Source organism: Notolepis coatsorum (assembly GCF_963971535.1).
Source record: "Notolepis coatsorum genome assembly, chromosome: 2".
In the NCBI taxonomy this organism is placed as follows: domain Eukaryota; kingdom Metazoa; phylum Chordata; class Actinopteri; order Aulopiformes; family Paralepididae; genus Notolepis; species Notolepis coatsorum.
In genome coordinates this window covers 122,083,159-122,108,416 of record NC_140166.1, presented here as the reverse complement: position 1 = coordinate 122,108,416, position 25,258 = coordinate 122,083,159, and the positions used below count along the sequence as shown (strand labels likewise).

Below are 25,258 nucleotides of genomic sequence, written 5' to 3'. Positions count from 1 at the left end.
TTCACAAGGTGCACTGCATGGAGGACAAACTTAGAAGACACGTCGCCAGAGTGAGACGTCAGCGTGATCTCTACAGAGAGAGAGAGACAAGAGACAGACAAGCCAGGGATGGAGAGGGGGAGAGGAGAAGAGAGGGAGGGAGAGAAGAGGGGAGAAAAGACAGCCAGGGATGGAGAGAAGAGAGGGAGGGAGGAGAGGAGGGGAGAAAAGACAGCCATGGATGGGGAGAAGAGAGGAAAAGAAGAGAGGGGGAGAGACAGCCAGGGATATAGGGGAAGAGAGAGGGGAAGGAGAGGAGAGGGAGGACCCGTACAGGGAGAATTGAAAGACAGACAGTGAGAGACAATGACAGAAAAGTTAATGATTAAAACAGCCACATTTTAATTATGCACATGCTTATCTCTACTTACAGACACCAGACAGACCACTCACTCACTCACTCACTCACTCACTCACTCACTCACTCACTCACTCACTCACTCACTCACCTGCCCAGGAGGCTCCCTGAGGGACGATGATGAAGTGTCGTCTGATCTGTCCCGGTCTGAAGTGGACGTCTGTGCAACTGACCTCCTGGTTACGACTCTCCATCACTCTGCAGGTGGTGGTGGAGGAAGAGAAGACTGTCAGACACACACACACACACACACACACAGAACCACAAGCCTACACCTCTATGAGGGACAGAGTTAGTCCCCGTTATCAAGAGTGAACCCACTTCTCTTTAAGCAGACTTAACAATCTGTCATGCATATCATTGTTCATTCTTTCATATTTGGAACTGTGGAGGAAATATGGAGCTTGTCGCCTCCTTCTGTCTCATCTCCTTAGAGAACATGTCTTTAACCCCTCCCTCCCCCAAATCTACAGCTCCCCTCCTAACTATAAAAGAGTTGCCCCCTCCCCATTCTCTCTCTGACTTCCTCGTGACAAAGCTGGTCACAGGATGGGGGCCATCCATGGTGGGGATCGGACGTTGTGGACAGCGACTCCTACAGGTCGGTTGGTGCGCCTGCGCAGCAGAATCAGGAAGCGACGGGGGCGGCGTGTCCCTCCCACGCAGACCCCCGCCGCTGAGAGATCGAGCTGTTCAGGTGAAAAGATGCGACGGCTGCTTCCTCAAGTACCGGAGGGGACACGCGATGTAAGGCTTCGTCCACATTGCAGCCGGCTTGTGGGAGGCATGGCCTAACAGCGTTCGAGACAGGGGAGGGTAGAATTGGACCATACGAAATTGGGATGGGAGAAAAATAGAAAATGGGAGAAAAAGTAGATAAAAAAAAAAAAAAACGTATTAACCGGATCCATTCGACTGAGTAAGTTATTCATATAATCTCCACAATTTGGTGTCACGAAACACAGTCACTGGTAAGTTAAGTTGGTCGACAAGGATTTTGTCAAAGAATGTATATAGACTGTACTACCACAGTGTTACCATCTCCTCATTATATAGACAGTCTCTGGTTAAACTACCACAGTGTTACCATCTCCTCATTAGACTGTCTGGTTAAACTACCACAGTGTTACCATCTCCTCATTATATAGACTGTCTCTGGTTAAACTACCACAGTGTTACCATCTCCTCATTATATACAGTCTCTGGTTAAACTACCACAGTGTTACCATCTCCTCATTATATAGACTGTCTCTGGTTAAACTACCACATTGCTTCATCTCATTATATAGACCGTCTCTGGTTAAACTACCACAGTGCTTCATCTCCTCATTATATAGACTGTCTCTGGTTAAACTACCACATTGCTTCATCTCATTATATAGACTGTCTCTGGTTAAACTACCACAGTGCTTCATCTCCTCATTATATAGACTGTCTCTGGTTAAACTACCACATTGCTCCATCTCATTATATAGACTGTCTCTGGTTAAACTACCACAGTGCTCCATCTCATTATATAGACCGTCTCTGGTAGTACTTACTTGACGGGGATGATGACGGTGATGGGGACTCTGAACAAGGGGCCAGAACCAGGGGCTGCCGTGTCATAGCCACACACCTGAAACACACACACACACACACACACACACACACACACAAGACTTTATGTACAAAAGCAGGTATAATATTTGTGTCAGGGTTTCCGTTAGAAAAAATTGTTGCTGGCCTCAGTGTCCGGTAGATTTCAATCTACCGGTCAAATGAGAGAAATTCCGGTCAGAGTTTATTGAGCTTAAAAACAATTAATAGGCAAAAGAATGACAACAAAACAAAAGAATGACATCATCAAGGCATGTAGATTTATAATATTTTTACTTAAAACTAGGCTACTTTTGCGTATAGTCATTATATTCCAAATAAAATAAGTCCCGAGACTCGTGCTGCTGCCGACTTTAAATCAAATAGGTGTCTGTGGGCAGTCGCCCGACATTAATAAACAACAGTCTGTTATAATCACATTTTTATGAGCTAACGAATTCCGTTATATTGGACATTTGTATTAATTATATCAAGCGAAGAACTGAGAAATTTGGCAGAGAGAGACGGCAACATTATCGTGGGTTTGCGTGACGACTCTCTCCACCTCGCAACGACTTATTTGCAAAGAGTATGGCGCTGCAGAGCAGCTGATTCAGCTGTTATTGGCTCTTTTCTGGGGACCGCACAGCAGCGCCCCCCACCCAACATTGGCTGAAAATGGCTGAATTGGAGTACTGCTGGAATACTGCATTGTGCTGCTGCTGCTCCGGCTCTGCAGCTTCACAAAAGTTCGCACACCCAGCACTAAGCTCTCGCTGACAACGTTGTTGTCATTATTAGAAGCAACGAGGAAACAAATGTAATGATCGTTTCGTTCATCGCATAGGCTATTTAATTTTAGCCTATTTTAATACAATTCAAATAATCAAATTGTGCTTAGACTCAGGGAATTATTTTCACCGGACATTAAGACTGGAGAGATTAAATATGTCGGACTTCAACAGATTTATTACCGGCTAACGGAAACGCTGATTTGTGTCTATCCTCAGATGACCAATAGGTTTTATGAGTGCAGTTGGGATACGGCACGTTTGTTCTTTAACGGAACATTACAACATTTGGGGAAATATAGATTTGACATGATTGATATCAGTTTAATCTTGCCCCAGAGAGGTCCAGGCACATGCTAGCCTAGCTTAGCACAAGGACTGGAAGCAGTAGGGAGCAGTGAAGAAATACAACTTCCAATAATTCCAGAACTGATGCAGATAAATCTTCTCGTCTCTGGGAAAATGGCAAATAAGTGTATTTCCCAAAATGTTGGAATGTTCCTTCAATAAACAAACGCCCTTGTTATTATGTTAATGAAATTGCCCTTGTGTTATTCTGTTGTTCACTTGGGACCTGTATTAAGCCTCACAGCTCAGAGAAGGGCAACAAATGTGCAATTTCTACAACCAGCTGTAAAAGTACAAACAAACCGATCCAAATTGTGCTTTTTAGAGTCCGAATTGGCAGACCGCAATTTCCCCGAGATATTGGTGCATTCCAATACCTCATACAACCCTCGCCTCCCTCCCAAGACCTCATACAACCCTCCCCTCCCTCCCAAGACCTCATACAACCCTCCCCTCCCTCCCAAGACCTCATACAACCCTCGCCTCCCAACACCTCATACAACCCTCGCCTCCCTCCCAAGACCTCATACAACCCTCCCCTCCCTCCCAATGCCTCATACAACCCTCCCCTCCCTCTCAAGACCTCATACAACCCTCCCCTCCCTCCCAATACAACCCTCCCCTCCCTCTCAAGGCCTCATACAACCCTCCCCTCCCTCCCAATACAACCCTCCCCTCCCTCTCAAGACCTCATACAACCCTCCCCTTCCTCCCAGTGTTTAGCATTGTTTTCTAGTGGGGTTGTATCAACACTATCTATGTCGCAAATTCTATTTTTGGCACATTCATCCAATTCAGATAAGACAAGGTCCTCCCCCACTGAACCAAGCCATTCTGATTTGACTGGTTCGCTGACGTGAATTAGGCACTGATCTGCATATCTCAGCCCCTGGTTGTAGCCACCGCCCACACAACGGAGCGAGTGGAAATAATGCGAAAGCGGTTTCCCTGTCACCGACACTTCCTCAAACAGGTTGGCGTGACGCGAGTGCTGATGGAGAGAGAGCGAGAGAGAACGAGCGAGTGAGAGAGAGAGAGAGGGAGAGACAGACTGATAGAGAGAGGGAGGGAGAGGCTCTCATACGGGAGCATTTACACACACTCCCGACTGCGTGTGTGGGGAAACACGCGCGCTCTCGGAGCATCTCTCCTCTCTCTCTCCCTATCTGTCTCCCTCTCTCGTTCTCTGCTCTCTCTCTATCAGCACTCTCGTCACGTGGGATTATGCCCCCCTCCCCCCCGCGGCGAAATTAATTAGTCTCCCTCTCTATCTCTCTCTCTCTGTCTGCCAGTGCAGACTGTGGGTGACTGTCATACAGCACATTGAGAGTATGGGCGGAGCCCAGCCAAAAACAGCTTGGAATCTCGAAGGGTAGAAAATGCTGCTCTACAGAACTTGATTAGAAATACAAAACAATGAATTTATTTGGAAAAAAAACGTACAGATGTGTTCCATAGACTCACAGGAATTGTGTAAAATTGCCCAAATAGTGAAAGAAATAGTAAGATAGTTCCCCTTTAAATAAACTAGACTGGTTTTATCTAATCACCTTGAAATTAAATTCAGTGCACCGCAATTCCACTCGCCACCACTTTCATCAAATCGAGGACACTTTCGTTGTTGAACGGTTCGTTAACGGTTTGTGCTCCATGTGTCACTCAAATTACCCCGCCCACTATGAGGGGTGGAAGTAACAAAAATGTATGAAAGTGGTGGCGAATGGAATTGCGGTGCACTGAATTGAATTTCTAGGTGGTTAGATAAAACCAGTCTAGTTTATTTAAATGATGTGTTTGATGGTTATTTCATTTTATTGATGATGTTTTATTCAGTTTGGTTCTGAATTAATTAAATAATTTACTAATTCATCAAGTGACTATTTGATTGCATTTTAATCGGTTACACATTAATTTAATCGGTTACATTCATTTATAATTTTTGTTACTTCCACCCCTCATACAATACAACCCTCTCCTCCCTGCCAATACAACCCTCTCCTCCCTCCCAAGACCTCATACAACCCTCCCCTCCCTCACCTCTGTATAGTGCAGTCCCTCTCTCAGTCCCAGAGGGTCTACGCGAACGTTGACATGACGACACTGGTTCATGAGCTCCAGGTGGGTCGGGCACTGGACCCAGGGGGCGGAGCATGTGAGGGACAGGTGTAGCTGAAGGTTGATTCGCTCATAGTTGTCTATGGCGGACATTCAAGGACAGAAGGGGGAAAAAATCATCAATTGTTAAGATGGTGTAATAGGGTTGGGCACCGGAGAACCGGTTCTAATAGGAACCGGTTCCTAACTTCCGTAAGAAGATGTTTGAATTTCGATTCTAAAATCAACTCAAATATATATATTTTTTTGGAAATTACTTTGTTAATTAATACCCTAGTTACAGTACAGCAACCAAATGAAACTGTATCAAGTCAACTGACAATGTGAATAGTATGAAAAAAATAAAGGATTTTTCAAATACATTTTCTTTTCCTGCAAAATAAGCCGTGACCTGTTTTGACCTGTTTTGACCTGCACCTCAAAGAATCGGAATCAAGAATCGTTTAGAACAGGAATCGAAATGGAGAATCGGAATCGGAATCATTCTAATCCAAACGATGCCCAACCCTAATGGAGAAGACAGATAAATCTAGCTATTCCAATAACGTGCGTGTGTGTGCGTGTGCGTGTGCGTGTGTGTGTGTGTGTGTGTGTGCGTGTACCCGTGTTCTCAGGGAAGATGGGTTCGATGCCCACTCCGTGATCCGAGGGCGCTAGCACGTGGGCAGGGTCCCTGAGGTAGATGCCCCTCTGTGTTCCCACGGTGATGGAGAAGCCCAGGTGGCTTGTGGGTAGGGAAGCATGCTGGGTGAGGTAGTCTATAGCCTTGTCCACCTGATGAATGAGAGAGAAACAGGTGATCATCATTAAACCACAAAGCACGGCCAATCCATATTGTATGGCAAAACATGATACTATATCTATACATATCCCTTACCTACTCTTACTAGTTATGCTGCTGGCCAGTACAACTTTATACCTGTATCACTGTACATATTAATACTACAACTCTGTACATACATCCGAATTTCAAGTTTCTTTATTAGTTGTCATACAAAAATACAGAATACTTTTCAGTGTTTCCCCTGAAAGAAAATTTCAACAGCGGTGCTGTGCTGCGCGCACTCTGCCGGAATCCATATTTGTGCGTGCGCACGTGCCGCCGGAATCCATATTAGCGCACGCTGCCGGAGAAATAACTTAAAACTAGCTTAGAAATGTTAGAGATAGGTTATTCATGTTCATGGAGTCATGTGCGTGTGAATTTGCTAGGATGTTTTTGGTGTGTCCGCTGACACTAGAAGTGCTCTGGAGGCCCAGGTAGCTGACACTAGGAGTGCTCTGGAGGCCCAGGTAGCTGACACTAGGAGTGCTCTGGAGGCCCAGGTAGCTGACACTAGGAGTGCTCTGGAGGCCCAGGTAGCTGACACTAGGAGTGCTCTGGAGGCCCCGGTAGCTGACACTAGGAGTGCTCTGGAGGCCCAGGTAGCTGACACTAGGAGTGCTCTGGAGGCCCCGGTAGCTGACACTAGGAGTGCTCTGGAGGCCCCGGTAGCTGACACTAGGAGTGCTCTGGAGGCCCAGGTAGCTGACACTAGGAGTGCTCTGGAGGCCCAGGTAGCTGACACTAGGAGTGCTCTGGAGGCCCCGGTAGCTGACACTAGGAGTGCTCTGGAGGCCCAGGTAGCTGACACTAGGAGTGCTCTGGAGGCCCAGGTAGCTGACACTAGGAGTGCTCTGGAGGCCCAGGTAGCTGACACTAGGAGTGCTCTGGAGGCCCAGGTAGCTGACACTAGGAGTGCTCTGGAGGCCCCGGTAGCTGACACTAGGAGTGCTCTGGAGGCCCAGGTAGCTGACACTAGGAGTGCTCTGGAGGCCCAGGTAGCTGACACTAGGAGTGCTCTGGAGGCCCAGGTAGCTGACACTAGGAGTGCTCTGGAGGCCCAGGTAGCTGACACTAGGAGTGCTCTGGAGGCCCAGGTAGCTGACACTAGGAGTGCTCTGGAGGCCCAGGTAGCTGACACTAGAAGTGCTCTGGAGGCCCAGGTAGCTGACACTAGGAGTGCTCTGGAGGCCCAGGTAGCTGACACTAGGAGTGCTCTGGAGGCCCAGGTAGCTGACACTAGGAGTGCTCTGGAGGCCCAGGTAGCTGACACTAGGAGTGCTCTGGAGGCCCAGGTAGCTGACACTAGGAGTGCTCTGGAGGCCCAGGTAGCTGACACTAGGAGTGCTCTGGAGGCCCAGGTAGCTGACACTAGGAGTGCTCTGGAGGCCCAGGTAGCTGACACTAGAAGTGCTCTGGAGGCCCAGGTAGCTGACACTAGGAGTGCTCTGGAGGCCCAGGTAGCTGACACTAGGAGTGCTCTGGAGGCCCAGGTAGCTGACACTAGGAGTGCTCTGGAGGCCCCGGTAGCTGACACTAGGAGTGCTCTGGAGGCCCAGGTAGCTGACACTAGGAGTGCTCTGGAGGCCCAGGTAGCTGACACTAGGAGTGCTCTGGAGGCCCAGGTAGCTGACACTAGGAGTGCTCTGGAGGCCCAGGTAGCTGACACTAGGAGTGCTCTGGAGGCCCAGGTAGCTGACACTAGGAGTGCTCTGGAGGCCCAGGTAGCTGCACATTTGTACACTGCAAAAAAAGAAATCTTATCAAGTGAAAATATCTTGTATTTGGTATAATAAGTCCAATATTGAGTAGAATTATCTTCAATTATCTTATTCCATAGATAATTTTGCTTATTTTTTTTCTTGATTTTGGTCAATTTAATCTTGTTTTAAGAAAATGTTAATCTTGTTTTCTTAAAACAAGATTAAATTGACCAAAATCAGAAAAAAAAGCTAAATTATCTGCCAGTGGGATAAGATAATTCAAGATAATTCTACTCAATGTAGACTTATTGTACCAAATACAAGATATGTTCACTTAATAAGATAAAAAAAATATTGCAGTGTAGTTGAATGTCAAGATTAATGACATGCCTCAACTAGGGATGCACGATAATTATCGGGTCGATAATTATCGGGCTGATATCAGCAATTATGACGTCATCCCGATAAACCCGATAACATTATTGATAGCTCCGATAATATATAATACATTTTTTGGTTAAAAGAAATCCGGTGTGGGTGGATTGGGATGAAGGGCGTTTGTTTTTACTGTAGGCTCCTCCCGTTTTGCCAGTACTGTGGTAAGACTGCTAGCGTGTGGTTTAGGAAGAGGGAGTTTTTCACAAATCCAGCGCTCCCTTGCTCATGCCTGGCTGTGACGTAGTCACGTAACATTCAGAAGCAGCACAGATAGTAAACAAAGATGGCGTCGTCGGACAGTTTGCTTGCTATTTGTAACAAATGCAGAAGTTCCACGAGGAGGGAAAGGGGCAACAAGCTATAACACATCCAACCTAATAAGTCACCTGAAACATCACCACCGCTACGATGGTGTATTAAAATCCGACGACGACGCAGAGCAGCTAAAGGCTAAGCTAATCCAAAGCCAGCTGCAAAGGAACCGGCGCGGCTTGTACCTATTGACGAGGCGTTTGCAAAATTAAAGACGTTTGACAGAGACGATTTGTTTGGTTTATTTATTCTTTTTGAGGCGTGCTGTCCTATACAGTAAATTCCAAGTAATAGTTGTTTCATGGACCAAGACCACAACAGTCTCCTCTCCTATAGCGTCAAATGTTTTATCTGCTGACAAAGCACAATACCTGTTGGTTTTTAGTTCACTCATTGTTCAGGGAAACGCATTGTTAATGACATTGACTGATTGTGAATTTTGTGATTGACTCAAATTATATTTATTTGGAAAAATAAATATAGTCACTTTATTTGAAGAGTCAAAACTGTTCTCTTGGCTTTGTTTTGTTCATAGTAGTAACGCTCATGTCATGTCACCCAGGCTGCACCAACTGGGTGTTGAGGGCACAGCACTTGGCTGGTTCTCCTCCTACCTCACAGACGGACACCAATTCATCTCCCTCTCCGGCCACACCTCCTCCCCCTCCCCAGTCACACAGGGGGTCCCCCAAGGCTCAGTCCTTGGCCCCCTGCTCTTCATCTGCTACATTCTCCCCCTTGGTCACATCATCCGTAAATACCACCTCAACTTCCACTGTTACGCTGACGACACCCAAATCTACATCAGTACACAATCCCCCCACAGCCCACCCCTCAGTCACATAGAATCCTGCATCACCGAACTCCAAACTTGGATGACTCACAACTTCCTCAAACTGAACAGTGACAAGACTGAACTTCTCATCATTGGCACCAAAACCACCCTCACCAGATCCGGACCCATCACACTCACCATCAATGACTCCACCATCACCCCCTCCCCCCTAGTCCGCAACCTTGGTGTCCTCCTTGACCCCACCCTCTCATTTGACCCCCACGTCCGCTCCATCGTAAAAATATCCTACTTTCACCTCCGCAACATCGCAAAAATCCGTCACTGCCTCCCCCGCACCGCTGCTGAATCCCTCATTCACGCCTTCATCTCCTCCCGCCTGGACTACTGCAACTCCCTCCTCACTGGTATCACCTCCCGCTCCCTCCATAAACTGCAAATGGTCCAAAATTCAGCCGCCCGCCTCCTCACTAGGGATGGGTACCTTTCACATTTGAACCGATACCGGTACCGGTACCTGTGAATCGATACCGGTACCCAACGGTACCTTTTTTCTGTACTTTAGTCTCAAGAAATTTTATTTACCTACCTCAGTCGTAAAAAAAAAAAAATCCAAACTTCAAATAACTACAATTTCGACAGTTTTCGGCTCGTCATTGCTCCGACTGCTTTGTTGTTGAATCAAGTCAAATCCTAGGTAAGCATATATTGTGCGTGTGAACGTTGACATGAAAAGAAAAAAGTAAAAACAAAAATATTTCTCACTTGATTCGATACTCTGTAGTACCGACGTGTTTCGGTTCGGTACCTCAAAAGTACCGAATTCGGTACCCATCCCTACTCCTCACTAACACCCGGTCCCGCGAACACATCACTCCTGTCCTCCACTCCCTCCACTGGCTCCCGATCAAACACTGCATTAACTTTAAAACACTACTCCTCACCTTCAAAGCCCTCCACAGCCTGCCCCCCCCCCTACCTGACTGATCTCCTTCTTCCCTACCGCCCCACCCGTTCCCTCCGGTCCTCCTCCACTGCCTCCCTCACTGTCCCGACATCCAAGCTTAAAAACTTCGGAGATCGGGCCTTCTCTCGTACTGCACCCCGACTCTGGAACTCCCTCCCCCAGTCCATCAGAGACTCCCCTACACTCTCCACCTTCAAAGCTCGCCTCAAAACCCACCTGTTCTCCCTTGCCTTCAACCCCCCCCCACCCTTAAACCCCCCCCTCCCCTCCAACCTGATTGATGTCTGTCTCCAGTCTTTTTTGTGCTATCAGGCTGTCTACCCTGTTCCCCCCATGGTCTCATGTTCCTCTTGTTTGTTTCTTTGTTGTTTTTGTTTTTGTTTCTTTGCTTTCGTTTCTTTGTTTGTACTCCTGCTCCCGACTACTGTCAGCGACTTCGGGTTATTGAGAAGCGCTATATAAATTAAATGAATTATTAATTATTATTATTATGATAAATCTGGTTAGGTAAAAACTACAGGAATATACATTAAATTATAATACAATAAATATATATATTATCGGTTATCGGTATCGGTCTTGAGGAGCAGAAAGTTATCGGTATCGATATCGGGGTCAAAAAATCAATATCGTGCACCCCTAGCCTCAACACTTGTACACTATTTGTATTGAACATAGATATAGATGATTTAATAGATAATATAAATACTAACATACTAACTGTCTAACATACACAAATCATAACTCTACAACAGCACTTTACACCTAAGAAGTCTCAGTGGCATAGGCTACATTCTGCCTTAGAGCATTTCATTTTCCTGGGCTTTTGAAAGAAAAGCTCCAGGGCTCTTTGGTAGGGGAATTCACTGGTAAGGGGCCCATTGATGCTAAGACGTATACAAGCGGTCAGATGGTCTCCCTGCAGCCTTTTCCTCAGGTCAGTCTTTTACATTAAGCACCCCCCACAGCCCAAATGAAATGATAAAAAAAAAAAATTATAATATATATATATATTTTTTTTAATAGTCTAGTCTAGTTCATAGCAACGGCGGTCCTAATTCAGCAGTGGCACAGCATATAAGGGAAACACTGCTTTTATATGAAATGCTTCTTTCTTTTTTGCTCCTGAGAGTGTGCTAGATAAAAATAGATAAGTATAAAATAAGTATAATTGAGTATAAATATAACTGATTAGCACTATTACTCAGTAGTACTAACTTATATATTTACTCCCCAGTCAGCGGTAATAAGCACATACACCTACACAGATAGCTTTGATCGCGGTAGAAATAAATATCAGATCAACGCAAGGTTTGATATAGAGTCCTTAACTTGTCTCTGATGTAATGCAAAGAAAATAATCCAATTATCTGATCGCCATTCCAGTTATCCACAGCGATCATGTCCCCGACATTACCGAGCATTACACACGGACGGGCGGGCGGGGTTAATATTCCATGCCGTCGTTGTAAGCCCCTGGCTCGCCTGAGTATTTAAACCCCGCCCGCACGGCTCAGATCGACTCATAAAACACAAAAGCCCATTTACAATGGGATGCAATAGCTCCGCAAGGCAGTAGAGGGCGGTGTTGACCGTCTGCCAGCTCAGACACATTCACCAGGGTATACAGAAGCTGCAGACATGAATTATGAATAGATATAGCGAATAAATGAAATAACTTGTTTTTGGCGATATTCGCATGGTGGGCAATAGCGAGTATACTCGTTTTTGCCAATTATTGTGTTAAAGGACGACTCCACTTTTTTTGGAAATTAGCTTATTTAACATCTTCCCTGGAGTTAGACAAGAAGATGCATACCTTTTTTGTCTCTGTGCGTGCATTTTAGCTTTGGGAATAGACGCTCCGTTAGCATAGCTTAGCTTCATCACTGGAAGTGGGGGAGGACAGTAGCCTTACAGTGCCTTAGTGTATTGCAAGGTCTGACATTGACCAAACTTGATATGCATGACCTTGGTGGGCTCTAGGTCAACTCCTGAAAAGGGGGTCAATGTCAGACTTTGCAATCAAAGTTAGGGGGCTAATAACCCTTGCCATAATTTCAGTGCGCCCCCTAACTTTTGATTGCAAGGTCTGACATTGACCCCCTTTTCAGGAGTTGACCTAGAGCCCACCAAGGTCATGCATATCAAGTTTGGTCAATGTCACCTTTAAGAGTGCAGTGGACACACATAATAGAACATACAGGCTTCACACAGTTACCTGGATGATTCCGTGGCCCTGAGCGAACACCTCTATATCGTCCACCTTCAGAGCCGTGTTCTCTAGAGCTCTTCTCACTGCTGGGACAGAGGGAACCATCCCCTTCTGCTTCAGACCTGCATGCACACACACACAGGTATCAGTAGTTAGTGGAATAGAAAGAAACAGGTGCATGTGTACTAGGGCTGACCTTTTTTTGGGGGGAATTCGAAGCTTCGGGGCCGAGATTCGATTTTAATTCAAAGCTGCGAGATAAAAAAAAAATTATAAATTATTATTATTTTTTTATTTAAAATAAAATTATAAACATGTTGTGGGACTTGTACAGCACTTTGTTCAACTTTGTCAGTGCTGTAAAGTTTAAACCTTTTTAAATCTTAGACAAACGAAATATTGTAAGCCGTCATTTGAGGCTTTATAAAAGCAGCACAATGAACACATATCTGTCAGTGCCGAGTCTGACCTCATCTTAAATAACAAACAGCATTGCTTGTTGTAATTAACAAAGAGAGGCAGAGTTGATTTTGCGAGTTGAAATGAGAGAATAGATTTTTCAGCCCGCTTCTATAGCGTGCATAAGTACACATATACTATCGAGCGTTTATTTGAAAACGATTCATAAATAGGCCGACAAATGACAACGTGTCTAGTGTATTCGAGAATATTTCAATAAATGCCATTTATGGGGGCATCTTTCAATTTTCCGGAAATTTTCGAGAGAACGATAGCTTTTCGAAATGCTATAAAAAGGATATGAACCGATAAAAAAAAAATCTGTTTCGACGATGTTGACTGCAAACAAGTCATTGATAAGCGACGGGCAGATTAGACACATAGCCATAATTTAAAACATAGCTTAAAAACAAGCTTAAAACAAGGCCGGCACTGATAGTGTTAAAAAAAGAAATATATATATATATATATATTTCTTTTTTTAACACTATCAGTGCCGGCCTTGTTTACCTTTTTACCCCCTTGAATGCCATCATCCACTTCAATGTTAGCGTTAAAAATGCATAAGCTATGTTTTAAATTATGGCTATGTGTCTAATCTGCCCGTCGCTTATCAATGACTTGTTTGCAGTCAACATCGTCGAAACAGATTTTTTTTTTTATCGGTTCATATCCTTTTTATAGCATTTCGAAAAGCTATCGTTCTCTCGAAAATGTCCGGAAAATTGAAAGATGCCCCCATAAATGGCATTTATTGAAATATTCTCGAATACACTAGACACGTTGTCATTTGTCGGCCTATTTATGAATCGTTTTCAAATAAACGCTCGATAGTATATGTGTACTTATGCACGCTATAGAAGCGGGCTGAAAAATCTATTCTCTCATTTCCTCAACATCACACACACACACACGGCACATGCTGATATCTCAGTGAATACAGCTCTGATTATCCTAAAACTGGTAACATAGACTCCTTAGATCAGATGTTCTCCAAAAAGATTATTCCAATTCCTGATCGCCATTCCAAATATCCATCGCGTTTATTGATTGATTATTGGCTGCTGTAAATATATATTCCACGCTGCTTTCCATCTCGCGATCACTTCCATGTTCATCAGACGGCTTGCCAGCACAGTGGAGCCAGGCTCCACCTCCACAGATCCAGCAGTATAATCGAATGGCCTGCAGTTACACAGGGATAGACGATAGGGGGCGGTATTTTCCCATCTGAGCTCCTAGAGGGTCTGCTGTACCAACGGGAGACTCGGTTGATGAAATATGAATTCAGATCGCTAATAAAAAAATCAAACGACATTTCACATAGTCGGCACTCAGCGGGGGGCATGATAAGACGACAATACACGTCGTCGGCACTCAAAGTGTTAATATATTCGAATCCCATGCCCATCGAACGAAGCTTCGAAGTATTTAAGACAGCCCTAATGTGTACACACACAAACATATACACCCCCCCACACACACACATATATACCCCACTAGGGCTGACCCCTATTAATCGATTAGTCGACTAATCGGTCGAAAGGAGCCGTAGTCGACTGGCCAACCTCTTAGTCTAATATAAAAAAAAAAAAAAAAAAATTGAGTGCCACGCCGGGTTTTCCTTTATACCCCCTGAATGCCACCATCGGCGCCAATGTTAACGTTAATATCGCCTAATCCAGTGGTTCTCAAACTTTTTACACCAAGTACCACCTGAAAACGTAGCTGGCTCTCCAAGTACCACCATATGACCGGCGTTAAAATACAGTCTATTCAGCTATGCACAGTTCACGCAGGAGGCAAATGTATTCCTGATACCATTATTTATTGTTAACTTTTGTCAGACACAGCCACAATGTACAAAGAGATAGCACTAGAACTACGCTTCCACACAACAAGAGGAGAAGGCTCAATTGTGCTAGCCTAAGCATAGCATGCAGGGGTCCACAGATCTGGAACAAGCTTGATGAAAATCTAAAAATGACTAATACCTTTAAAACCTTTAAAAAATCACTGAAAGAGGAACTGCTAAAATCATATCTCTAATTAAAATTATAACTTAGGAATAAAATTGTCTGTATTATGTATCTCTGTTATATGTCAGTTAGTAGGTAGGTGTGTAAACCTACCCACGTTGTATTGTTTTGTTTTGTTTTGTTTTTTGTTATTGTTTTGTTGTTTATATTCTGTTTGTATCTGTGTTCAGGCTCCCTCCAAAAGCTTTAAATAGCTTCTTGGGAGACCTGGAACATGCACACAATTTGCGACATTGTTATCACATGAGGATACTCGCATGTAAATGTATCGTGTGTGTGTGAATAAATTCATTCATTCATTCATTCATTCATTCATCTCATCCAATGCAAGGGGCATTGAGAACATAATAACTAACATTCTCACATAGCAAGTGAGAAAATTAAGAACAACTGTATTTCAGCAAATGTACTTAATTATCTCTCTATCTCTCTCTCTCACACAGCAAGCAATTGTCATTCTCTCTCACACACACACACACACACACACACACACACACACACACACACACACACACACACACACACACACTTATTTTGTTACAAAAACTTAATTTCCTGCATTCTGGTGCAGGCATTTTTTTTATTTTTACCCTTTAAATGCCAGTGTTTGTGATGGGCATCACAAATTATTGTAAAAAAGAAGAAAACACATTCAATACATTTTTGAATGTTTACCCTTTAAATGCCAGTTTGTGTGATGGCATCACAAATTATTGTTAAAAAAAACACAAAAAGTAAAATATTTTCAATATATCAAATGCAAAGTACATTTTTCTGGGGGGGATTATTACAGGCTAGGCATGTGTCAATGATTAGCAGCAACACATATTTTGATGGATTTTTTGTAATGTCAGATTTAACACCAACTCTTTTCAGAAAAGTGGGAGTATTTCATTTTTTATCTGACATTACAAGAAATCTAAAAATAAATGGTTATGATCAGGGCTGAAGTTGAATTAAAGATGTATGACTGTTTAGACTGCATTACTCTCTGTCACAGTGATCTCCTGGTTGTTCCCCACTTAGATTATCTAACTATCGCGCCGCCGCAACCAGAAACACTGGCCTGGCCTGCTTCTAAGTTCAGTGGCCTGACTGCAAAATAAATAAAAAAATAAATAAACATTTCCAAAAAAGCTAATTTTTTTTTTTTTTTTTTTTTAGCTTTTTTGGAAATGTTTTCAAGTACCACCAGCAGTACCATCAAGTACCACTAGTGGTACGCGTACCACAGTTTGAGAACCACTGGCCTAATCTATGTTTTAAATTATGGCTATGTGTCTAATCTGCCCATCGCATTATCAAAGACTATTTTCCAGTCAGTGCTGTCAAGGCAGATTGGTTTTTGATCGCGTCATTTCCGTTTCAGAGCATTTAGAAAAGCACCCGTTTTCAGATAAACAGCCCATTCTGGACCATTCTATGAAAATCGTCTTTTACTGGAATATTCCACAACGTTGATATTCGTCTGCCTTTTTATGAATCGTTTTCAAATAAACGCTAGATGATCAATATTATACGTGCACGCAAGCACATTCGGGCCGCGCACGGATAATCGCTGTGTTCATTTCCTCTCTGACTTTTACAGTGAAACCGAAAGAGCCCATTTCACAAAACAGCTTATAACTTCATCAAAATTAGTCTGATTATCCTAACACTGATAACATAGAGTCCTTACCTGACATCAGATGGTATCCAACTGGTATATTCCAATTCCTGATCACCATTCGAAAAAATCGATAAGTGTATGGATCCAACGCGATACAGTAGAACTCCATGATCAGCGGGTCTCAGAGGCTCCAGAATGAACTGTGGTAACCCCGGCTGGATCAGTGGACTGGAAAATGTGGAGTACCGGATTTTTTTCCCCATCCATTTTCATTGAGTCCATTCCAAAATCCCTTATGTCATCTGAAAGACGATAGGGGGCGCTTTTTTCCACATAATGATCTCCGGCGGTCCTCGTGTATACTCGGGTAGGCTCGCGTGATGCAATATGATTTCAGATCGCTAAAAAAATAAAAATAAAAAATTCAGAGAAATCTCGTGAGTGGCTTTCAACCACATAAAAATAAACCAGAGATATCTCGTGTGTGGCAGTTAAAGTGTTAATATTTTTTATAAATTTTTTTTTATCATTTTTTCCAAAAGAAAAGAGGCCTAGAAGCGTGGCTAACGCTAATGGCACGCATACCAGAGGCTAACTGCCTACGAAAACAGGCACAGAGGCACTGAAAGAGGATTTCACCCATCTAATGAACACGATAGACTAGACAAATATCAAGATGTATCCATCAGTGGACCAATTGCATGTTTTTTCAGAGGACAAAAAGCCTTCAGTCGACTCCTTCAGACATTAAGCACCCCCCACAGCCCAAATGGAATGATAAAAAATATATATTTATTTAAAAAAAATTTTAGTCGATCAATAGTCGACTAACGGCAAATTTTGGCCAATCCTAGTCGACCATCCAAATCCTTAGTCGGGGACAGCCCTATACCCCACACGCCCCCAGTATAAACCCCAGATGCACTGTATATACCCCCATATATACCCCACACCCCTGTATCACACATACCCCACACCCCTGTATCACCCTAAACACACACACATACTTACATACATATATACCCCATATCCCCCAGAATCACCCCAAACACACACTCACATACTGTATATACCCCATACCCCCCAGAATCACCCCAAACACACACTCACATACTGTATATACCCCATATCCCCCAGAATCACCCCAAACACACACTCACATACTGTATATACCCCATATCCCCCAGAATCACCCCAAACACACACTCACATACTGTATACCCCATAACCCCCCTCCCCCCAACACACACTCACATACTGTATATACCCCATAACCCCCCTCCCCCCCCAACACACACACATATACCCCATATCCCCCCAGAATCACCCCAAACACACACTCACATACTGTATATACCGCATAACCCCCCTCCCCCCCAACACACACACATATACCCCATATCCCCCAGAATCACGCCAAACACACACTCACATACTGTATATACCCCATATCCCCCAGAATCACCCCAAACACACACTCACATACTGTATATACCCCATATCCCCCAGAATCACCCCAAACACACACTCACATACTGTATATACCCCATATCCCCCAGAATCACCCCAAACACACACTCACATACTGTATATACCCCATATCCCCCAGAATCACCCCAAACACACTCACATACTGTATATACCCCATATCCCCCAGAATCACCCCAAACACACACTCACATACTGTATATACCCCATATCCCCCAGAATCACCCCAAACACATACTTACATACATATATACCCCATAACCCCCCTCCCCCCCAACACACACACATATACCCCATAACCCCCCAGTATCACCCCAAACCCACACACCGGAGAGGATCAGCGCGATGCCTCCGCAGGCGTTGGGGGACGACATGGACGTTCCGTTCATCAGCTGTGTCCCGCGGAGGGTCCAGTTGGGTACCGATGCAATGGCACCTCCAGGGGCACTGATGCTGACACCCAGGGCCCCGTCCGTACTGGGGCCCCGGGACGACCAGGTGTACTGGTTGGCAGGCAGCTTCTCCCTCAGGGAGTACTCTGCCACCATCATGTCTGGCGTCACGTACGCTCCCACGCCTGCAGGGAGAACAAGGACACACGTCATACATGACAACAAGCACTAAGTGCCATGCCAGTGAGCCACCACTAGGGGCAGAGTGGCGACCGGTAACTGTGAGTGAGTTACTGAATTACTGACCGAGTGAGTGAGATTGCCCGTCATAAGAGGTGCTTCACAACAACAAAATTACTTATTATAGTTGCTTCAATGTCTTGGGTTCATTCGTGTGCTGCTGTGTAACATTGCAATGTTAATAAATCCACAATTATAAGTCTATAAAACATTTTCCTATTAGTCAGTGCAAAACTGTATTTTGCACTGACAACATGTCCATAGCACTTTATTGTCTTGTCATTGTATCACTGTTTTGTCCTGTTTTGCACTTTATTTGTGAAAAGAAGTGTATGCACTGTACTGTAAATGCTGTATCACGTTCCTATGTGTTTCTTAAACATAATGGCGATTAAAGTAATCTGAGTCTAAATTAGTTTCCTCCAGATGGTGGAACTGCCTTTCCAGGAGAATATCAGCTGAATCTACTCAGATCTTTTAAAAGGCAGCAAAGAAAATGTGTATCTGACAGATTCTTATATGCGTATGTGTGTGTGTGTTGTCCTCTTCCCTCTCTCCTGTTTTGTAAAGCACTTTGGATCAATCTTGTCTTGTTGTTTTAAGTGCTGTATGAATAAATCTGACGTGCACAAGGTGCACGACTATCCCAGAGAGGAGACAGAGACGCTGGCGTGCAGAATTCGATCACATCATTAGAGTTCAAACAGTTAACATTTGGCCAGGTTCCATCGACAGTCCGATCTTCAAACAAAAAGTGACGGCTCTATTGAGGAGTTCTTAGTTATTCCATAACTTGTTCAACTCAAGTTCTGATGCTGTCTATACTGTAGGTGGGTAGATAATAGTGAAGAGTGTGATGAACAGAATAATCATTACATATTAAGCTCAACTTCTAGTCAATGAAATAATAATGAAATTTAAATATTCCCCATTTTGCCGGGGACCCCATGGAACCTCCTGGAGGCCCCCGGACCCCGCGTTGAGAGCCATCGTGCTACAGTACCTGTAGGAGCCATTATGATGGTGGCATATTATTTTATTATTTGTAATATTATTATTGGACACCTGGTGGCGGGTTTTAGATTTGACAGCACTGGTTAGGTATTTAGGGTCACAGGTGCAGTAATCAACTAGGACACAGGTAGTGAGGAGCACACCGTTCTTACCAGTAGCTCAGTAACAGAAGCTCAGCAGCTCAGCAACCAGAAGACAAGAAATACCAAATAGATATAGAATACCATATAATTCTTACAGAACCCTCTAGCAATAAATTTAATGTACAACTGCAACTTCAGCAATAAACACCCCTAAACCTGGAATCACGACTGGACATCCATCATTGCTGTGTCTACTGCGCAGGCCTGTACACTGCGATGATCTCGTCGCAAATTGCCCCTTAATTTGGCCGTTGCGAGTTGGAAATATTATTTGGGAGCAACGTTGCGAGTTGTGATTTCAACCCTTCATTCGCATTTCACTCCTAAATTAATCCATACAAATTGGATACATTTTTTAAAAACATTAGCCTACAACCAAGGCTGTACAGTGTCGTGGTGCTATGAAAGAATCTGTCGGCAATGAATGAACTTACTGCGATCACCGATAGCCTGAGTGAAAAAAAAAGATTTGCGTGTGGAGTGAATCTGGGTCACGCTATATACTTGGTACTTGTAGTCTATCGTGCGATTAAAGACCATGTCCCTATCTGCGTAGTCTATACATCCAACACCAAATCCCATAATTCCTAGCAAAACGAAACTGAATGTGGCCTCTCTTCCTTTCAACATCGCCAAAGAAGCACCTCATTTCAATACATTTAAGACGCAAATTTTGCTCTGCAAGAACAACGGAGTGGATATCAGTCCATCTTATGACAACCACGTCCGATGTGGAGAGATGATAAGATGACGATGATTGACGTGATGATGTTATGATTGATTGACGGGGAGTCGGACACGGACACTTCTAACGTTCAGGTTCAGCCATCGATTTGGTGAGTAGTAGTAGCCCACTATTAGGACGTGAAATACTGTCTACTTAAATTTATAAAATATCAACCTATCTATCTATCTAATAATGAGACAATATGCAAATAAGATAATACTAATAATTGTCACGGTGTCCCCGTATATGAAATGAAAGTGGCTTGCAACTTTACTGCTGGTAAAATCACTGTTTATTTCTCGTTTAGCATAGTATTACATTCCACTTCTATAAACAATCAAAGTCCTACCGTAAGAGCCTCATACGGGTCAATTAAACCTTTTTGATTAGTCTTTCCTTCGAGCTAAGTTGGACTGAACATTTCACTGTCAAAAGCGCAAATGTAAATAAGGTTGCGTCGCAACACGGTTTTCAAAATAAAGGTCACATATACAAATACCTCTCAATTCTTACTAAAAAAAGTCCTGGATATACATAAACATTAATTGGCATAGATCTCTATAAACGGCCCAATACATTGATCACTTTAGGCACACACTGAAACCAGTAACATCACAAATATGAAGCAGGTAATTACCCATACAAATAATAAACCTTTCATGGGGTTATTTACAATAATAATTCATTTGATTTCTAAAGCACTTTTCATTGTGAAACAAATGTATGCAGAGTTTCTTGTCCTCCTGATTAATGCAATGGTGTGTGTGTTGTGGTGATCTCATTCAAGGAGCACTACACAAGCGCGTGCACACACACACACACAGTTTGTTGTTTTTGTTCTATTAGTGATTTACACACTTTCTCGTTGGTTCATTATAAAAGATACAAACCTGAAAACAAACGCACTTAAATGTTAAATAAAAGGACCACAGTAATGAGGCAGGAACATATTTTTTAAATAATGGTAAAATTGTTATTTAAAAATTTGCCCCTAAAAAATATTTTTTTAGGGGCAATAGTTCAATAGTGTGCCCCTAGTGAAAAAGCTTAGCGTACAGCCCTGCTGCGTAAGATCACTCCCTATCATACCTGTGAAGTAACGGGCAAGAGAAAGCAGGACATTGGAAAGGAAAAATTGCCGTTACAGTACCTATCACACTGCTGGTGGTGCCCCCAGGACAGCCCACCGTGGAGAGGCACGGCCCGTTGTTCCCCGCGCTCGACACAAACATGACGTTGTGTTTCTGCACCGCCTCCGTGATGACCTCACAGATCCTCCTAGGAGACAGCAGGGTGATTAACACAAGTTTGTACAAGTTTAATACGTTGTGTATTATGTTTTGTCTATCTAGTTTATAGATATCGTTTATATTTATAGCTTGTATAGATAGAAATATATACGTTGTGTACCATGTTTACAAATCTAATAGTCGAGGAGCCGGGAAAAAAAGAGCAGCTCACGTTTTTCTGAATGCATGTACATTTTAAAAACTAACAATAAAATAATCTGAATACGACTCATTACGTTCAGACCAACATAAAACAAAATCAGATCAACTCCCACACACAGCCCTTACATACAGCAGGGCGGGGGGGTCGACCCAATATGAAGGTATACCGTCATGCACTCATGCAAAGGTAGATATTTACCATCATCCACGATATATACTGCTCATATCATAGAGAAAAATACATACTATATATTTGTATGTTCGTAAAGAAATGTATTTGCAGCATTATTAAAAATTTTTCAAAGAAAATACGCTATTTTGATTGAATGAACACCATGACAAATGTATTACAAGCTGAAGACATCGGAAATATGTCCTATCATGTCATTTATACTGGAAAACGAAATACTATGAAATACTGTAAAATATCGTGATATGATATTACGGCCGTATCGCCGAGCTATATCCTTACCCTGAATTGGGCCAATGGGTGGCTTCCCCGTAGCTGTAGTTTACCAGGTCACACTTGTGGTTGATCACTTCGATCATCTATAGAGAGAGAGATGGAGATCCACAAGGAAAGAAACAAATTAAAAATAAAAACATAATAATAACACATCAGCAAGGTTGGAAGAGAATATGTCACAATGAAATGGTTAACAAATGGGCAATCAAAATGTCTCTCTTCCCGTTTTCGCTCATGACTTTTCACCTAGATCTCTGATTCACAGATCCCAAGGTGGGGCATCATTGGAAAGGCGCTCTCATTGGCTACAACCCTGTCCAATAATTTTCGCCAAATGATTGACGGAGCTAGAGCCTCTGGAGTCAGGGGTGGTAATCTGACTCTGCGGTGTACTTTGGCGCATGCTTCACATATCGGCATGTAACTCGAGAACCGCTTTTGTCGCCTGACGGCAATCGACAGGCAACAAATAGGGCTTTAATTCGATATATATATATATATTGTATTTAAAAATATGCACACCCGAGCCGCTAGAGGTTGCCAAAGTGGCGTGTCATGCCGGTGGGCAAATCATCCTCAAGAGGGCCCGTATACGGGCCGTTGCAGAGGTTAATTAAGCAATAATACATGAGAACCAGTGGAATATCAGGAATATTGCCACGGCTGTGAATCTCGAGTGGCGTAGGCATCAGAGTAGGGATGGGAATTGATACGATTCCATTATCGATTCTGCTTATCAATCAGATTCTTTATCGATTCCCTTATCGATTCCTGATATTTTATCATTTAAAATCATATTCTTTTTTATCCACTTTTCTCCTTATTTTTCTATTTTTCTCCCATCCCAATTTCACTGTTTCCAATTCTCCCCTCCCCTGTCTTGAACGTTGCTCGCATATGCCCCCCACTGGTCGGTTGTAGGGAGGATAGAAGCCTTGCATCACGTGTCCCCTCCGGTACGTGATGAGGCAGCCTGTCACATCTTTTCACCTGCCAGCGTGGACTCATTGGCGAGGTATAACGTGTGGGAGGCTCACACTACCCCCGCCATTTACTGTCTCTGCTGTGCAGGCGTCCCCCAACCAACCTGTAGGAGTCGCTGTCCACAACGTCCAGATTACCACCCATCGACTTCCACCCGCTGACTCTGCCAATTGAGCCAGTATGACGGCCGGCCCAAGCCGGAGGCAACGCCGACAGCCGGATTCGAACCCGGTGTCTCTTGCGTTGGTGACGAGCGCAATGTCCGCTGCGCCACCCAGCCTCCATGTTTATTCTTTTATTCTATATTTGTATTCATTATTCATCCAGGGACCTTGGTGTTACCATAGGGAATGAGTCTGTGATCACCAAAGTGCAATACCGGCCGCATCCAGCTAGACGGCGGTATCGAGCACCCTTTGAAACCTTATATCTTGGCCTGTGCTAAACTGCGTCGGGCCAGTCGAGCGGTTCTCCCGGTTCCATTGAAGCGCGTCAAATATCCCTTATCACTCTACTCAAATCAAATTTTAAGTGACGTGGCTGGGAGAAATTGTTGCCAGTCAGTTCAGCCAAATCAAATTCCTGGACCAAGGTCGAACCAGGGAGCTGCTGGAGTCGAAGGCCCTCTGGGAGATAAGAGTGGCAAGTGGCCCCCCCACCCCCAATCCCTATACCCAACCCCCCCTCCCGCATGTACGCCTGGCGCCTATGACGGCAGCCGACTAGTACGCGTGCTGGAGGGGGGGGGCCTAAGACTGTCTCATCACCAAAGTCCTATCCCCCAAATCCCTGCCCCTCCCGTTGACAATCTTTCCTCCCTCCCTCCCGGCGCAACGACACCCCGGTGTTGCTGCAGCCGACAATCGCATATGGTGTCTCAGGCATTCTGTAATCAACATGCGTCAACAAATGTACATGCCTGTTTGAATTTATGTTGTGCCGTTGTTACTGTAAACATTTAATGATTGTGATATGATGTTGTTAATGAGACGATGAGGTGTATGTCACTGGAATTTCCCCAAGGGGATCAATAAAGTACCTATCTATCTATCTATTTGAACACACCTGACGACCTGAGCTATTGTTATGCAAAGTAGCCAGGTGGGTACTTGGCAAGTTGGCCCATCAGTCGAGTGCAGCGTATTCTTGTGTGCACGAGCGTGCACATCCGTGCATGTGCGTGCGCGTGCTCCTGCTCACAGACCCGGTGGAACGGTGTGCTACCCCATCCCATGACCAACGCACCCCTGCACCTAGCTGAGAGACCAAGGGCTACAGCCGCCACCCCTCCCTATACTTAATAATAAAGTGTCGCCGCCTGTTCTTCAGTGAGTCTCCTAGCTGGCCAAAGTAGAGCACTCCTCAGCCAAAGCTCATTTAACCCACATGTATTTTGTATCAATTGTTTTTACTATTAAACCTATTTCGATCAGAAGATCCATCTACGCTATAATCGATGAATCCGGTTTCCACCACTGGAGAATTATCCAGCGCCCTTCCTACAGAGATATTATTATTATTATCATTATTATAGAGGCACTTATTATACAAGTATTATTTATCATCTGGTGCCACCTAGTGGGCATTTACTGCAGACTGTGGGACGCCAGAAGACTGATATGTGGACAGGTCGTAGCCATAGGCCTGTAATGAGAAAAGCCCTGTGGGCGATCTAACTGGCTAACGGTACGTTGCATTGTATTATCTCTTGTATGCACTGACTCTGTTCATAACTATCATTTATGTATGCATAGCACATGTGGCTA

At 44.0% G+C, this 25,258-nt stretch overlaps 1 protein-coding gene across 2 annotated transcripts in view; it reads right to left on the bottom strand.

The window, feature by feature from the left end:
- The window catches only part of tpp2 (tripeptidyl peptidase 2), a 97,155-nt gene that overhangs the window by 37,492 nt on the left and 34,405 nt on the right, over window positions 1–25,258 (bottom strand). For both annotated transcript variants that reach the window (XM_084338242.1, XM_084338243.1), the window contains exons 8-16: window positions 22,515–22,591; window positions 21,742–21,869; window positions 18,404–18,652; window positions 12,487–12,602; window positions 5,832–6,003; window positions 5,152–5,309; window positions 1,939–2,015; window positions 489–595; window positions 1–70 (exon numbers count right to left, since the gene is read on the bottom strand). The exon at window positions 1–70 is cut by the window's left edge and continues 85 nt beyond it. In XM_084338242.1, coding sequence (XP_084194368.1) covers window positions 1–70; window positions 489–595; window positions 1,939–2,015; window positions 5,152–5,309; window positions 5,832–6,003; window positions 12,487–12,602; window positions 18,404–18,652; window positions 21,742–21,869; window positions 22,515–22,591 — 1,154 coding nt within the window. The remainder of the gene's footprint in view (window positions 71–488; window positions 596–1,938; window positions 2,016–5,151; window positions 5,310–5,831; window positions 6,004–12,486; window positions 12,603–18,403; window positions 18,653–21,741; window positions 21,870–22,514; window positions 22,592–25,258) is intronic.